General features: G+C 32.8%; 1 protein-coding gene and 1 long non-coding RNA gene across 6 annotated transcripts; one reads left to right on the top strand and one right to left on the bottom strand.

Moving 5' to 3' along the window:
• The first annotated feature begins 7,698 nt into the window (after positions 1-7,698).
• Positions 7,699-10,594, top strand: LOC107902068 (uncharacterized). 5 transcript variants are annotated; one of them, XR_001685586.2, is made up of 7 exons: positions 7,699-7,973; positions 8,274-8,560; positions 8,674-8,790; positions 8,894-9,081; positions 9,219-9,328; positions 9,476-9,678; positions 9,881-10,594. It is a non-coding gene; the product is annotated as an uncharacterized lncRNA (long non-coding RNA). The 5 variants fall into 5 exon arrangements; XR_001685585.2 differs by having other exon boundaries at positions 7,705-7,973; positions 8,992-9,081; positions 9,476-9,673; XR_001685584.2 differs by having other exon boundaries at positions 7,707-7,973; positions 8,992-9,081; positions 9,476-9,655.
• A 3,877-nt stretch (positions 10,595-14,471) lies between these two features.
• On the bottom strand, positions 14,472-15,485 carry LOC107902070 (zinc finger protein CONSTANS-LIKE 2). The gene has a single exon (XM_016828335.2). The coding sequence runs from the start codon at positions 15,327-15,329 to the stop codon at positions 14,832-14,834; it is 498 nt and encodes a 165-aa protein (XP_016683824.1). The 5' UTR covers positions 15,330-15,485; the 3' UTR covers positions 14,472-14,831.

The following is a 15,485-nucleotide window of genomic DNA, read 5'->3' on the forward strand; positions in this document are numbered from 1 at the left end:
GGACGAATGTCGGTGATGAAATAAAGACGAGAGTTCGTTAGACTCAATCGTTATATAAAAGACATGTTCCAGACAGAGAAAGAATTTTATGATAAGTTCAAATGGGGACTAAGGAATGAAATTTGTGCCTTGGTGCTGGCAGCTGAATGCTAGAGTTTAGCGGCCATGACGACCAAGGCTCATAAAATAGAGATGACAGTTCAAGAGAAGGATAGAGCTTTTGATAGAGAAAGAACAAAACATGAATTTTCTAGTCCACCACCCTTATCAAATTTCAAGAGGCTAAAAGATAGAAACTTCTCGGTGTCAAGGAGGGATTCACAGGCTGTGAGTTTCAAGCAAGATGGAGTTGGTCGACAAGCTACCTTGATGGCAAGTACGGGTAGATCCAAAGTGATGAGGAATTTAGTTTGTGACCATTGTGGAAGAAATCATAGAGGACAATGCTAGGGGCATACTGGAGCTTATTTTGGGTGTGGGTCTCTAAACCATCAGCTTAGAGACTATCTATCCAAGGTTGAGGTAAGATTAGAACAATCCTCACGTAGGCCCCAAAATTTTTACCATGAAGCGAGATCAACTGTGGCAGCAAAGTCAAGATTAGTTTAGGGGCCTTCGAAAAATAGGTTCACCAACCTCAGGTTTGGAGTATACGCCAGAGCATATGAGATGAAAGCTAAAGGAGATGTTGATTTGCCAAAAGTTATAACGAGTAATTTTTCTTTTCTTGGAAACAGCATTCATGCATTAATAGATCTGGGTCAACCCATTCGTACATTTGTGCTGAAGTCATAGAAGGTTTAAGTATTAAAGTTGATTATTTTGAGACAAATGTATTAGTAACCAGCCCTCTTGGTCAAAGTACGATGGTTAATAAAGTAATTAAGAATTGTCCGTTGATATTTGGCGAGCACACTATTTGGGAGGATTTGTTGTTGTTAAGCTTTCATGAGTTTGATGCTATTCTCGGGTTTGATTGGTTGACCAGACATAATGTTGTAGTTGATTGTCAAGCTAGAGGTGTGTGTTTGTTAACTACAGAACGTAAAGAAGTATTGATGTATTGCGTATAGACCAATTTGGCGAGTAGAATAATTTATGTATTATCCTTAAGAAAGTTATTGGTTAAGGGCGTAGACGCTTACTTAGCATACATTATGGATTCGTCTAAACCAAGAAGGGATACCGTCATGTTCCAATTGTGAAAGAGTTTTTTGATGTGTTTCTAGGGGAACTTCCAGGGATGCCGACAGATAGATAAGTCAGTTGACTTCTTATAGATAACCATATACACGAAAACGTGGATTATCGGCTACTACTAGAGGACTTACAATTTTCTTCACCACAACAGCGGAGCCTTACCCTGATCCATCCATTCCAAACTGAACTCATCATCTGTTTACCATATTACCCCAACGATTATCTTCTTTTGATAGAACCTTTGCATAGACCTTTCCTTTCCACACTAACCCCATTTCCTTCCAGATTCGTACTTGCAAGGTAGTCTCATAGCACAAATATTGATTGCATCAGTTGGCTAGACGACTACAATGTATCTTCAAGTTCAGAAGCTTGGCCATTCAATGGAAACACTGTCCTAGCATAAATATTAACCAGGCGTGCAGGAAAACGCCCATTTTATTTTTATGAATTTTGTAGGATACGCTCCCAAAATTGGCTTATCACTTTTGGTACACCTTACTCTTCTCCCTCTTCAAGTGAGGCTAATACTTGAATTGGTGGTGCAAGATCCAATCCAGAACCTCATACTTCGCTCAACCAAGCACCAAATATGAACATTAAAGTTATTTTTAAAAAGTCTCATGCTAAGGAAAGAACTAGAGTTGTTCTTTCTCAAAAACTAGTTACAAAGAAGTATTAGAAAAGGACTAGACTAAGTGGAGATACTCCAGTGCTGAAGAGAATGAACTCTCACAGCCAAAGTGGCATAGACTTAAAAAAGGATTCCCAACACCAGCAGTTCCTTCTCCTCCAATTTATTCATTATCTGCAGTGCAAACAATCCCAGAAGAGTCTACCCATGTTGCAGATTCCCCTGTTCAAGTTGTTGATCCTCCACTTGCTGACATCCCAATAAAGACATTATCATTGGATTCACATGTGATCCCTACTAGATCTCAACCACAACAGGAATCATTTGTAGAAAGTAATAAATTCTTTCCATGGCATTACTTATATACTTCAAGCTATCCTCGGTTTCTCTAAGTTAAAATTTCCAAAATCAATACAACATGATACCTCCCCAATTGAAAGAGGCTTTTCGGTCTTACCTTGCATCCAAATTGGACTTATCTTGTAACATCTCGCCTGGCCAAGCCCTAAAGTTTGAATATTGTTTAAAGACTACCCATCTTAGCTTGAGTTTAGTACGAAGCAATGTGATAGAAGCCCACAAAATTTCCAAAACAAGAGAAGATCATATATGGCAGCCAAGTCCAACTCATTGCAAGAATCGCAAAGAAAAAACTATAGCAAATATTGGTCAAGGTAAAGAACTATGTATTTTTCTCACTAAGTTCTTGAGAACTTATTTGTATTCTATGTTATGTTACAGGTTTGATGGTGTAACCCTGAACCAGGAGGGACAATGTCATGACCACGCCAATTATAATAGCCCAATTTTTAGTGGTGATGGAACAATTGTTTTGGACAAATTTTCGTAGTTTTGACTCATAAATATTATTTTTAGAATATTTATAGAGTCATTAGAGTCATATTAAAATTTGTGTTAGAAATATTAACGTTGAGATAGTTAATTAAAGAAGAATGATTAAATTGAAAAAGGTGCAAACGTTAGTAATTAAGTTAATTAAATGACTAAATAGCCTATTAATCATATTATGAGGGACGAATATAATAGTTAGTCCCTCATAGTTAGTGTTGGACGGTTATACTTATGATAATAATAACTTAATGTTAAATGAATGGCAAAATTGCAAATAAAATGAAATTAAAAACAAAAATTAAGTAAACAAAAATGCTTTCTCCTTTATTTTGAATTTTCAATTGCCGAAACACCATAGGAGGAAGCTTTAAGTTTGGTTTCATCATCTTTTTGCATGTGAGTTCAATTATTACATGTTTCTTGTAATTTTTATATTTTTGAGATCGTTACAACTAGGTCCGGTTAGCCCGTACTTTCATTTTTTATTTTGTTAAAAATTGTGGAAGTTGCCATTGATGAATATTTATTTATTTTATTAATATCATGTATTTGGAGCGTTTATTATGCTATTTGATGAATTTGTAAAGAGATTTTTATTAAATATTAATTTTAGGATTTAAATTGTGAAAATGTCAAAATATTAGGGTTTGATAGTAAATTTGAGGTTTGTTAGGGACTGTTTGAGTATTAGAATACTTGGATAAACTATTTATTTGAGAAAATTAGTTAATTTGATTAATTTCGAGTTAAGGGACTAAATTGCTAAAATTGTAAAAATTTAGGGTAATTATGTAAATTTTTAAAATAAAAAGGTATTAATTGTAAGTGGATTTGAAATGAAATATATGCTAATAATTGAAGAATTTTACATTATAGATCAAGAATCCGTAGATATTCGAGAAAAAGGCAAAATAGCAAAATAGTCCCTAAACTTCTACAATTTCTACGATTCAATCCAGGTAGATTCGTTATATGCTTACTAGTAACCTTATTAAACTATTTCATTGGTTGAATATGGATTTTTATTCATTTATGTTTAACAAAATAGAAATCTGGTGATTATTTGGGCTATGTGCCTAGTAGGCTGTGTGCCGGTGATTATTCGGGCTATGTGCCTAGTAGGCTTTGTGCCGGTGATTATTCAGGCTATGTGCCTAGCAGGCTATGTGCCGGTGTATTGAAAATTCGCATTAATTTAGTAGTTTTTGGTTAATTATAAATGGAACTAATATCAAACTTACTAAGCTTTTTGATGCTTAATAGTTTAATTTATTCTTTGTAGGACCTTTGGAATCGTTGCTTTGATTGGATTGACTTGAAAACTCGCACATTGTCATCAACATCTCGGTAGTCATTTTGGTTCTTGTTTGTTAGTTTAAATGGCATGTATTCGGAAAGGGTCTATAGTACTTGAATTTTGTATAGATGTAAATATCAGAAGTAACTTGTTATGTTGTTTCTAGTTGAGATAGTTGAACTTGTATGCTTAATTAGGTAAAAATTTTGGACCTATATAAGTAGAAGTTGTATAAATCTTTTGGTGTCAAATGATGATGATTTAATGCTTTAAGTATGCTATGTGAATTAGTTTGGTTTTAAGTAGTTATGATGCTTAATTTTTTATAAGTGTTTGACATGTTTGGAAATATGGTGAATTGGTACTTTGTTGTGAGTGACTTATATAATTGTTAATGCTAGTAGTTGAATGGCATGTTTTGTACCACTTAGTATGTTTTGGTAAGTAAATTCAATGATATGTATTAATGCAAATCTGCTTAGAAGTTAGTTGAAAATGTTGGCCAAATTGAGCACATGATTATACATGTTACATGTTGTCATTTGAGGTGCCTAAGGGCATATTGGTTGTATGTTCTTATACCATGTTTGAATAGCTAGATTATGCATGAAGTTTTTGTCTTGTTATGGCTTGTATATAGGTGAAATTTTAGTTGTAGGTACATGCCAAGATGGGTGAGAAAAATGGCTTGTAAAATAGCCTATTTTTGTCCACACGGGCATGTGTCTCAGTCGTGTGTGACACACGGCCAGGCAACATGACTGTGTGTCCCCTGTAGCTTTCAAAGGGTTGCAAGTCAGGCTGTTACACGCCTCAGCACACGGCTTGGCACACGGGTGTGTGGCTTGGCCGTGTGACCTAAGTCAGTGAGTTACACGGGCATGGACATGGGCTAGGACATAGCCGTGTGTCCCTATTTCGAATGCCCGCACGGCCTGAGTCACAAGCATGTCTCTTGGCCGTGTGACCTCTGCAGTTTTGAAAATTTTCCTTGTTTTTTAAAAAATTCTCTGAGTTTCTGATTTAGTCCTGACTTGTTTCTAACGTATTTTCAAGCCATCGAGAGCCCGTATAGGGGACAATATGTATTATTTGGATTGGATTTAATATGATTATAGATATGATTTGAAAAGTTTGAAATTTATGTTCGTTTGATTTGTAAACTTCGGTAATGCTTCGGAACTCTATTTCGGTGACAAATATGGATTAGAGGTGTTACACCAATGATATGGCATATTGGGTTATTATGCATACAGAGCATGCTTGGTCGCATTTAAAGATCAATAGTATTGCGTAGAAGTATTTATATAGGACAATTGTAATAAGTTATGATATTAGGTGATAACTTTTGTAATTAAATTTCTGTACTTATCTTTATATGTATATATATATTTGTAATGTTTATGTATTCATTTGAATTTTTACATTATTCAGAGTTGTAATAATTAGTTATAAATTTATGTTTGTTTTAGTGTGGTAACACCTGAGATTCAGATCTGGTGAATCAGATCGAGTTTAGGGTGTTACAAGTAGAGCTTCTGGGTGGTAACTCGGCAGGAAGAAGTCATGGGATTTGACTTTCTAGGGGTGCCTATTGTACAAGCGAATGAAAAATGGTTTGACCAAGGATTGTAGATAAGGATCCACCATTAAGAACCGCCAAAAGGTGCTCAGAGAAACCCTGTAGGTTAGTGATGTGAGATAAGGAATGCAGGTTTGAAAAAGAAGGGTTAGTTAGAACCCATTGACAAAGAGGAATACATTGGGTAACGAATATATTTGTTAAGCCTATTCCTCTTTAAGGGAAAACCATGGATGAAGTATCGGCCCAATGACTAGTTACGCGGGGATGCCGAATAAAAGAGAAACCATGAACCTTAATGATAGTTAGTTGAGTAGTGAAGGCCATAGTGGGGCGTAGCAAAAAGGCGTGTTATGCTTAAGGGTAAGGTTCTGCGACTGAAGTGAATTACGAAGAAGTAATCCGACCTCTATTTAATCTAAGCAGGATTTAGTCCGTTAAAGTGGTGTAGGACCTTGTTAGTCATACCAAATGATGGAAGATGAGCCAGTCACACGGGATTAAGATAAGGAAAAAGTCTACCAGGGCTAAAGAGGTTGAAAATACTCACCAATAGTCTTTAGGAAGGTAGGTCGGAAGGCCACATTAATAGGGCATAATGGTGGGAATAAGATACCCACACTAAGGACAAGTGGCAGGAAGAAGTTAAGTAAAGGAAAGGATAGAGTTCGAGGGAGTGGAAAGACATTCAGAGAAGCTACCAGCATGGCTCGAAGGTTGATAGAATGGACATGTAGAAATCAATTAGCAATCTATCCGCCAGTGGATAGGGTTGGAAATAGGATGAAGTTTGCTACGACAGGTTTGAAAGAAATTTCCCAGACAAATAGAGATTTCGATCGCATTTATTTTTATTTAATTAAACCCGTGCGAGATGAGGTCTATTTGTGGGAAATATGGAAATTCACTAAGTTCATTTGAACTTACAAAGGTTTGACCCATGATGTAGGATCTTCAAGAAGTAGAACTCGAAGAGGGACCAAGTCAAATCTTGTGAAATGAAGGAAGTATCGTTAGAAGCGAGTCATGGACATAAGAAAGGTTACCTTTGAGAATTTTGATAATGGGGCGATTATGTTGTATTTATTTAGATTCCTCAGAATTTGTTGTTCGAACAGTAAACTTTGTATAAAAATTTAGAATCAGTTGTGAGTTTTATAAATACGTAACATAATATGTTTTAGTATAGCAAGATCTTAGTATGTACAATAATCAGGTTCTATTGTAACACCTGCACATGGATCTGACAAACAGGTCAGACGAGGGTGTTACATTACAAACTCAATGAAGTTCAACGAAACACTTCGCCACAAAGTTTAGCAACTTTAACCTATTTAAGTCTCGCGACTTAGGCGATCTTCGTTAACGCAATCTCTCGAATAATACCAGCAAATGAGGGTGTGACAATACTTATACTTGGGATACACATACTTTTCAATGTCTAACATTGGATCAAAATCTGACTTCACACTCTTTCATTAAGGACCCTATACTTTTCATCTATAACATAATCTCATGACATTTTTTAATTTATTCAGTTTAGCCCCTAATGTCACAAAGTTATCTAACAAGTTCGATTTACGTTCTAATTTAGTATTTATCACCATCGAAGCATATTAACTATCATTTTCTTCAAATTAAGCTCAAAATCAACGATTTCTCTCTAATGAAAACTTGGTAAAAACTTAACAATTGAACAAATTGATACATAGGCTAGCTAATTTAAGCTTCCATGATAAAAAAAATCTATAAAAATCAAATAAAAATGACTTGAGGACCTTACTTGATTAATGACTGAATGTTTGAAGGTATTCTTCTTTCTTTTTCTTCAATGGAGGATGATAAGGAAGATGAGAAAAAGGGTAATGTTTTCATCTTCCACTAGGTGATATTTATACTTTGATTAAGGATTGATTAATTTAATTAATTATGGTTACATCATTAATTAAACTTATTTTTAATATTTCATTATAATTAACTAAAATTAATGGCTAACATCATGATAGTCCACTATCTACCACTTAAAATTAGTTAATTAATTATTCTAGTTCTTTAGATAATTGTTATCTCGGCCCTCAAATTTTTCTAAATCAAAACTCATTAGTCAAAACTCATTAGCGATTGGAATTCTACAATTTAGTCCCTAATGGGGCGTTTGGTTGGGGGAATAGGCATGCATTCCCCCTATTCTGCGGGCCCTCCACCGAACGGGCGTTTGGTTACCCGTGTTGCTATTACGATCCGATTCGATTACGGGGCTATTACCTTCATTGGCTGTAATAGCCATTCCGCTTGTGATTCGGCGATTAGGGATTCCACTCTTGTTTCCTATTTTCTATTCCAATCGCTGCCCTCATCAAGCTTCGTTCCATTTGTTCCATCGATTCTCCCACATTTCCCTTCCAGAGGTAATTTCCCTTTCCCTTCCATCGATTTCTGCTTCTTTTTTTTATCTGTGATTTATTTATTCTCGTTCGTTTGTTAAAATCGATTTTTGTTCGCTTCTTCTTCTCGTTCGTTTCCTTTTGCTGAAATCTGCGATATTGATTCTTTTCTTATGATTCCCATTGGGCTTTGATTTTACTGTTTGTATTGCATGTTTGACTTTCTTATTTGATTTCCTTGTTAACCCCTTGGCTAATAAAAAAAGATCAGATTTCTTTGTAAAATGGGCCATGCGTATCATTTCAATTCTCTTCATTTTCCAGGTACACTTCTACTACCGATGGCAGTCGTATTGGTTTATATGCAACCTAGGCTACAAGTTTTCACTTCTTTATGCAAAACTTCCTTGAAAGCCGTTGTTGGTTTTTGAAATGACCATGGAAGGTCTGCTATTAACTATGTTCTATACAGTAGGTTTTTGTTTAAATACCTGGAAATTGCTTTGACTCTCGTTTTTCTTAAAATATCCGTGTTTGACACATTCACATATGAGTATGAGTATACTGGTGGCTATTCTGAGGGAAGTCGAACTGTTAAACTTTTCTGAGAGGTATTAGCATAATGGAAGTTTAATTGATTTTTCTCATGTTTGACTTAGTTCCTCAAATGTTTTAATCATGTAAACTACTGCATGAATACAGTTCTGTTTTAAATTTCATTTAGGTTATGAATGATTTTGAGCCCAAAGAACGTTGTATGCTGCTAAAATTTATGACCAGCTGTTCGCGAGCTCCTTTACTGGGGTTCAAATACTTGCAGTCGGCTTTCACAATTCATAAGGTACACTGTTATATCTGTTAAAAGTTTTCCCAATTTCTACTTTAAAAAAACAAAAGGAAGAAATTTCCCAAGATTTAAAAGAAAAATCTATTGTAAAGGGCAGGGGTGAACGATAATTGCAAATGGAGAAAGGGTACACGACTATCCTAAAATCTCAGCTACAACTGAAACTAAGTCAAGAATCTTCTTGGCCTTATATAGGTTGCAAGTGATGCTCCTCTTTGGGCTGCAATTGGAGGTTTAGATGTGGAGCGACTTCCATCAGCTTCTACATGCTATAACACTCTCAAGGTACAATAATGGGGGATGGATGCTCTCCAGTTTAATAATTACTATGTTTAAAGGCTCTATAACAACATCAAACTTCAATACAAGTGATTTTTTATTGTCTCGTATATGTGTTTTCTTGCTCTATTGGATGGTTACAGCTTCCAACATACAAGCGATCAACTACTCTGAAAGCAAAGCTTCGTTATGCAATTAATTCTAATGTTGGATTTGAACTTTCTTAAGGACCTGTAATTTTTAACTGGCGCAGGTGAACTTCCTTATTATCTAAATTCATTTCTATCTGCCATAAGGATTTTAAGATATTAAAAATTTTATGTATGTCCGTGCTAAAGATCAAGTGTCTTTCAAGTTTTAATTGACATATAGTTTATTTATGGTTTACCATTATCACTAGGCTTTGTAACCATGTCTAAGAGAGGCTGGTATATGTCGAAGACCACAAGTTTGAGACCAGGCAATCTGTCATGTAGGCTTAGTGACATGCTGTTCAGTTTATTGTTGAAGGCAATGGCATCTTGGTTTAACCTTGCAACATACTGATTACTTCCAGCACCAAATAGGGTGATGGCTGCAGGTAAACAACCTGTTGGTGGTAAGGTTGTTACTCCAATCCTCCTTACTCCCAGTCCATACAGATTCTGTTTCAATCATAAAACAGTTGTGTGCTTTAAAAAAACCAGTATGTAAAATCATGTTAAAAGTTCGGTTCATTTCAATGAAATTGTAACAAATATACTAAGACTGCTGAGTTTTTATTGATAGCATTGATTTATTTGAACCATGATTTTTGTTTATGCAGGCAACCACCGTATTCTGGGGACCAGAGCCCTTGGCTGCACCAGTCGAGGCAGAGAACACTGATGCCAGGCTGCGCTGAATTTGTAAGTCGGTCACCAAGAGTGGATTCTAAACAGAAGATGTGGAATAGTCCGATGACTGCCCCAGCATGGACTAACTCTCTTGTGAAAGGTTATTATGCTAAGCTTGGTGAAGGTGCTATAGATCATCAAGATTACTATTCAACCTTTCACAAGACAAACCTCCAGAAGAAATTCATGGAGCAAGAATGGAAAGATTTCAGTCAGAAATCTACCCGGAAAGCCATGGTGGAACTGGCAGCTTCTCCGGAATTCATAGATTGGATGATTGAGCATGCTGACAGGATAAAACTCCTTCCACGTGATGATAGTTTAGATGAATCAGTGGGAAGTAAATCAAGTTCAGACGATGAAGATGAAGAAAGCCACAGCTGGTTCAGATTATTTTAACTTGTAGGAATTGGGTAGAAAATCGGAATTGTTCATGAAGTATGCGTGTTTGACGTAGGGACGGATGCATGATCCGGGAGAATTTAGAAAAATTGAACATAGTCATGCCAGTAATATATTATCTGATACTTCCATACCTTGCTTGCCGGATAACATAGGTATTTGACCTCTTTCATGTGTCTTAGGAAATTTAGTCCCTGATTTAAGATTGATTTACTATTAACATTTTCTTTTTGACTAGTAAATAGCTTGCCTCATGTTAATTTTCTGAAATGAAATTCTATCCATTTGATGTCGGTGAAAAAAACTTGCGTGAGTCGAAAATAATTCTGCAGATGATGCTGTAAGAAATAAGGGTATTTGTTTCATTTTATTAACTAGCTTTAACCTGTAGAAGGGACTTCTTAAGTATATTTTTCATAAATTATAAAAAATTAACTGAGTTAATGTTGTATCAATTTATTTACGGATTTGGCAATAAAAAACTGGAAAAGTTGCCGTAAAAAAAATTATGTTGGTCCTTTTTGTTAGTTTTAAATTATTTACACATTGTGTAAATTTAATTTTAATATTAAAAAATTAATTAATTATATTTATAATTGTTTCAATTTAATTTTAATTCTAAAATCTTTATTTTAAACTTAAACAATATAAACTTAAAAATAAAAGTTTATTGGCTAAACTTGTTGAATTATAATTTAATTTCTTTTCATTCATCATGTGTTATAATTTTATACAGTGTTGAGCTTTTGATTCATTATATTGAAATTAATTTTAATTTTATAAAGTGTTCACCTTTTGATTCATGTATTAAATTATATTTAATAATAATTATTTTAAATTATATTTTATAGTATTATATATTATGATTTTAGTAAATTCATATAAGAATATTTAATATTAAGAATTTTATTAAATTATATATTTTTATTAAATTATATTTAATAATAATTATTTTAAATTATATTTTATAGTATTATATATTATGATTTTGGTAAATTCATATAAGAATATTTAATATTAAGAATTTTATTAAATTATATATTTTATTAAATTATATTTAATTATAATTATGTTAAAATATGATTAAATTATTTATTATTTATATTAATAATCTTATTAAAATTTAATCTAAATTAACAATAATCATCTACCTAAAAAAAAATTTGCTAAGGGTCTATTCCATTCCATTCAACCAAACAATTGAATTACTATTACACCTCTATTCCATTAGAGCTCTATTCCATTACAGCGAACCAAACGTGCCCTAAGTTTTAATTAAAGATTTTCTCAGTTAAATTTTCTTAATAACTTCATTAATATTTATACTTCATCCTTACATACTCGGTTTACGGAAACAAGGTTCTGAAACCGCATTTTTTGACACAACTAAAAATCGGGCCATTACATATTTAATAATTTGATATATTTTTTATTTATTAAAATTTTTTATATAGTCATTTAACATTTTTTTAATGTTTACATTATAGTAGTATTATATATTTATTTTTATCTGTTATAAATTACATAATATATGAAAATAACATAATATAAAGCTTTACAAACTTTAAAATGGTGTTGGGCTCAGGTCTTAAATGTTTAAGCCCAAGTCCAAATCATATTTTAATATATGCTTATGTTTTGCCTAAGCCTATTTTTCTGTCTAATATTTTTGCCCAAATCCTTCAAAATTTCGGGCTAACCTTCAGTCTGAATGGATAATTTAACCCATGAATAGGTCTACTAACACGTTGATAAACTTTGTTCTTATTTGTTTCCTCCCTTTATTTTATATAAATATAATCAATTATTATAAGTATACATAATCATTACATATAAAGTAAGGAAAATTGCAATGACAAATTTTGTCATTGGAGTTAATAATCATAAAATTAAATTCAACAATGACTTTAAATATTATTACAAATGTTTCAATATTATGTAATGACAATTAATGTTGTTGAAATTAAGTCATTTATGATATTATAAATTTTTATTTTATCATAAAATATAAAATTTAAAATTCACAACAATCAAATTTTTCGTTGTTATTAGTACCCTAAAATTTATATTTAACAAACAACATTTAAAAATTATTGCAAATATTTAGATTTCATATGATGATACTTAATGTTGTTACAGTATTTCATAACGATAGAAAATATCATTGTAAAATTTGATTCAGCATAGAAATTTTATGTTTCTCCAAAGAGAGATCAGAGAAAAGAATCCAACTTTTGGCCCTTTGTTTCATTGTTCTTTATATAAAACCTTATTAGTAGTATATAAATTTATGGTGGGAATGAATGTGTATAATTATTTATTGGGCAGTTTATATAATATTTACATTCATACGAATTATACAAAAAAATATAAAATATAACACGTACGTATTGCCCCTTTGTTTTTATTTTTTCAGTATTTAATTTTCAATAATGAATAATGAAAGTTGTCGTAATTTTTTAATTAAGACTATTAATTAAGCAACCTGGAACATGACTATTTTATTGTAGGCATGCGGAGTTGTCGGGCCTTTCCTTCATTCTTCAAAACTCAAGCCTTAGTTTTAATTAACTCTTTTAATCATACTTATAATTTAACATTAATACATTATCAGATTCTGAACATGAAATTAATCAAAGGACTGAAGTGATTGGTCAATTGTGTTATAAGGCCATGAGGAATAATTAAATAAATTGCTTATTAAGCAGCGTTTTTAATACTGTTAAAATCCATTAAATTTGTGCAAAATAATTAATGTTATAATTTGTCTGGTACTTTTGGTTCTTAATCAATCTCCTGGACGGTTGGCATCTGCAAAATCCGATGTGATGGTCGGTATATTAAAATATTAATATTTTAACTTAAGCAGTATCCAATAATATAAGAGTGAAAAAGATGGTGGATTTGATGCAAAGCTGTCTTATTATTGAATCCTAAGATATTGCTTAAGATTGAATTTATAACAAAACATAATTAATTAATGAACAAACCTTAATTCAACTTGCCTTGAGTGTATTTTCCTATGTTACCAAAAAATCATTTACCAAAGGATTAGGGCCATAATAAGCCGGCCGAACGTGTGCTGTCTACAACTCTCGAACAAGATATAAAAATGAAAACGAAAGGGAATGTAGCTTGAAAGAATGGGTGTGTGTGTGCTCAAATTCTTAGCAAGGAAACAACTTAAAACAGGAGAGCAGCCAAAAACTTGAGGCGCATGCACATTCAATACCACCTTTGTTTTTCAACGCTTTTGTCTTCGTGAACTGAACAAGGAAAATGAAATTTTGGATTTTATTGGTCAAACAATTAAAACACAAGTTGCAATTCATATTGAGGTTTACATATTCTGTAAATATTATGTTATAATTATTAGAACATATTATTTATGAGTAAATTCTTATTAGGTACTTCAAATATTGTAATTTGAAAGCATTGGGATACCAATAATTAAAGGGTAATTGGGTTGTCATAATTTGCAGCATTATCTCTGCATTGATTCCATCGAAATGTGTCGGAAAATGAAAAAAGATAATGAAAATGTTGTCGTTATGGAGATGTGGTGCTATCTTCTTAAACAACTAAATTCGCAAAATATAATAGAAATGTTTATATTAGATGTTAAATTATATTTTATATTTTATTTAAAATAATAATAAATTAATCACTATATATTAAATTAAAAAATAAATTATTTATCTCTTAAAAAATTTATTTATGTTTGCTGTTAAAAATTAACATAGCTGATAAAATAATTAAACAGTGAGTGGTACATGATATGCCACGTGCATTTTATATTGACGTATAAAGATTAATTTTTAATAATAAAAATTGATGAAATTAATTGATTTGATATACAAAATTAATTTATTTATTTTTTGAATAAAAGAACAAAATCCAATCCTGCTAAAAAAAATACCTCTACACTTCTTTTACCACTAATCCAGGTTTGGCAAAATCTGATAATTTTATATATAATACCATTCACCAAATAAAATTTTATGCTATTTATCCGATTGTTTGATTCTTACAATATCTGATCCTAGGTTGAGAGATTGATACATAATCAAAATTACCTGCTGTTTTTTTTCTGGCATATCTTTGAATGTCGGAGCAAAATAAATTAAAGGAACAAAATTTATTAGCTGTACATTGGTAAAGATTATTTCAGCTTGAAGGTAAAAACTAATTAGCTGATTATTGAACAAGAATAAAAGGGTAAAAACACATAAGTATCTGGTTTAATTAAATACAAGCCAGTAATAGAGAAAAAGTTGCCTTGGACAGGACACCTCGATTCATCTTGAAGCAGCTTTTTTGTCATTTTGCAGACATCAAGCACTAGTGTTGTTATTTCTGATGCTTTGGATGAAATAAATTGCAACTAAATAAGCTGATTTATTTGACAAAATTCATGATGTTGTGGAGAATATGAGCAAGCTGGATGATGCTGCTTCCAAACAGAGTTTCAAAAAAGGGTTAGCTTACTGGAGAAAAGGGATCTTCGGTCTCACGCATGCGCTTCAATGGATGTACTGTTCTTGATTGAGAACCATTTTCTTTTCCAAACCTGGTGGAACATTCTTCGCTTGTTGAAGAACTGGAAACTGGTGGCCCAGATGTCCATGGAACCACTTGATTTTCTTCGTCACCGCTGCTATCTCCACCATCGTCTTCACTACTGTCATCTTCCTCATCATCGTCATCTTCGTCGTCGTCCTCATCGTCATCATTTTCTTCTGTACAAGCATTTCTGCTGACACAATTTTCGCAAACGGAGACGGTGGGGCCAAGCTTTGGTCCGGAGCCATTCCAGGGCGTAGGAGATTGACAGAGGTGACAAAGAAGGGTTCGTGAATGTTTAGCAACGAGGAAATTGGCACCATGTACTCTGGAATCACAATCCCAGCACAAGATGGCTTCATCTGATTCACAGTACATCTTTGCTAAAGAATTGCAGAGCTCACACTTTTTCATTTTTTTTTTTTTTGGTTTTTTTCTCCTTTCAAACTTGAATTGCCATGTTCATCAGCATCACTGTGTTTTTATGCCTTTCTGTTTGACACATGCTCAAGTGCAACTTGTCAAATGTTTATTAAATGTATAAATTGTTAAATACCTTTTTTCTGCTTT

The sequence above is a fragment of the Gossypium hirsutum genome, chromosome D06 (assembly GCF_007990345.1).
Source record: "Gossypium hirsutum isolate 1008001.06 chromosome D06, Gossypium_hirsutum_v2.1, whole genome shotgun sequence".
NCBI lineage: Eukaryota > Viridiplantae > Streptophyta > Magnoliopsida > Malvales > Malvaceae > Gossypium > Gossypium hirsutum.

Coding starts and splice junctions, on each gene's coding strand:
- LOC107902070 (XM_016828335.2), bottom strand. CDS start 15,329: ATGAAAAAGTGTGAGCTCTGCAATTCTTTAGCAAAGATGTACTGTGAA.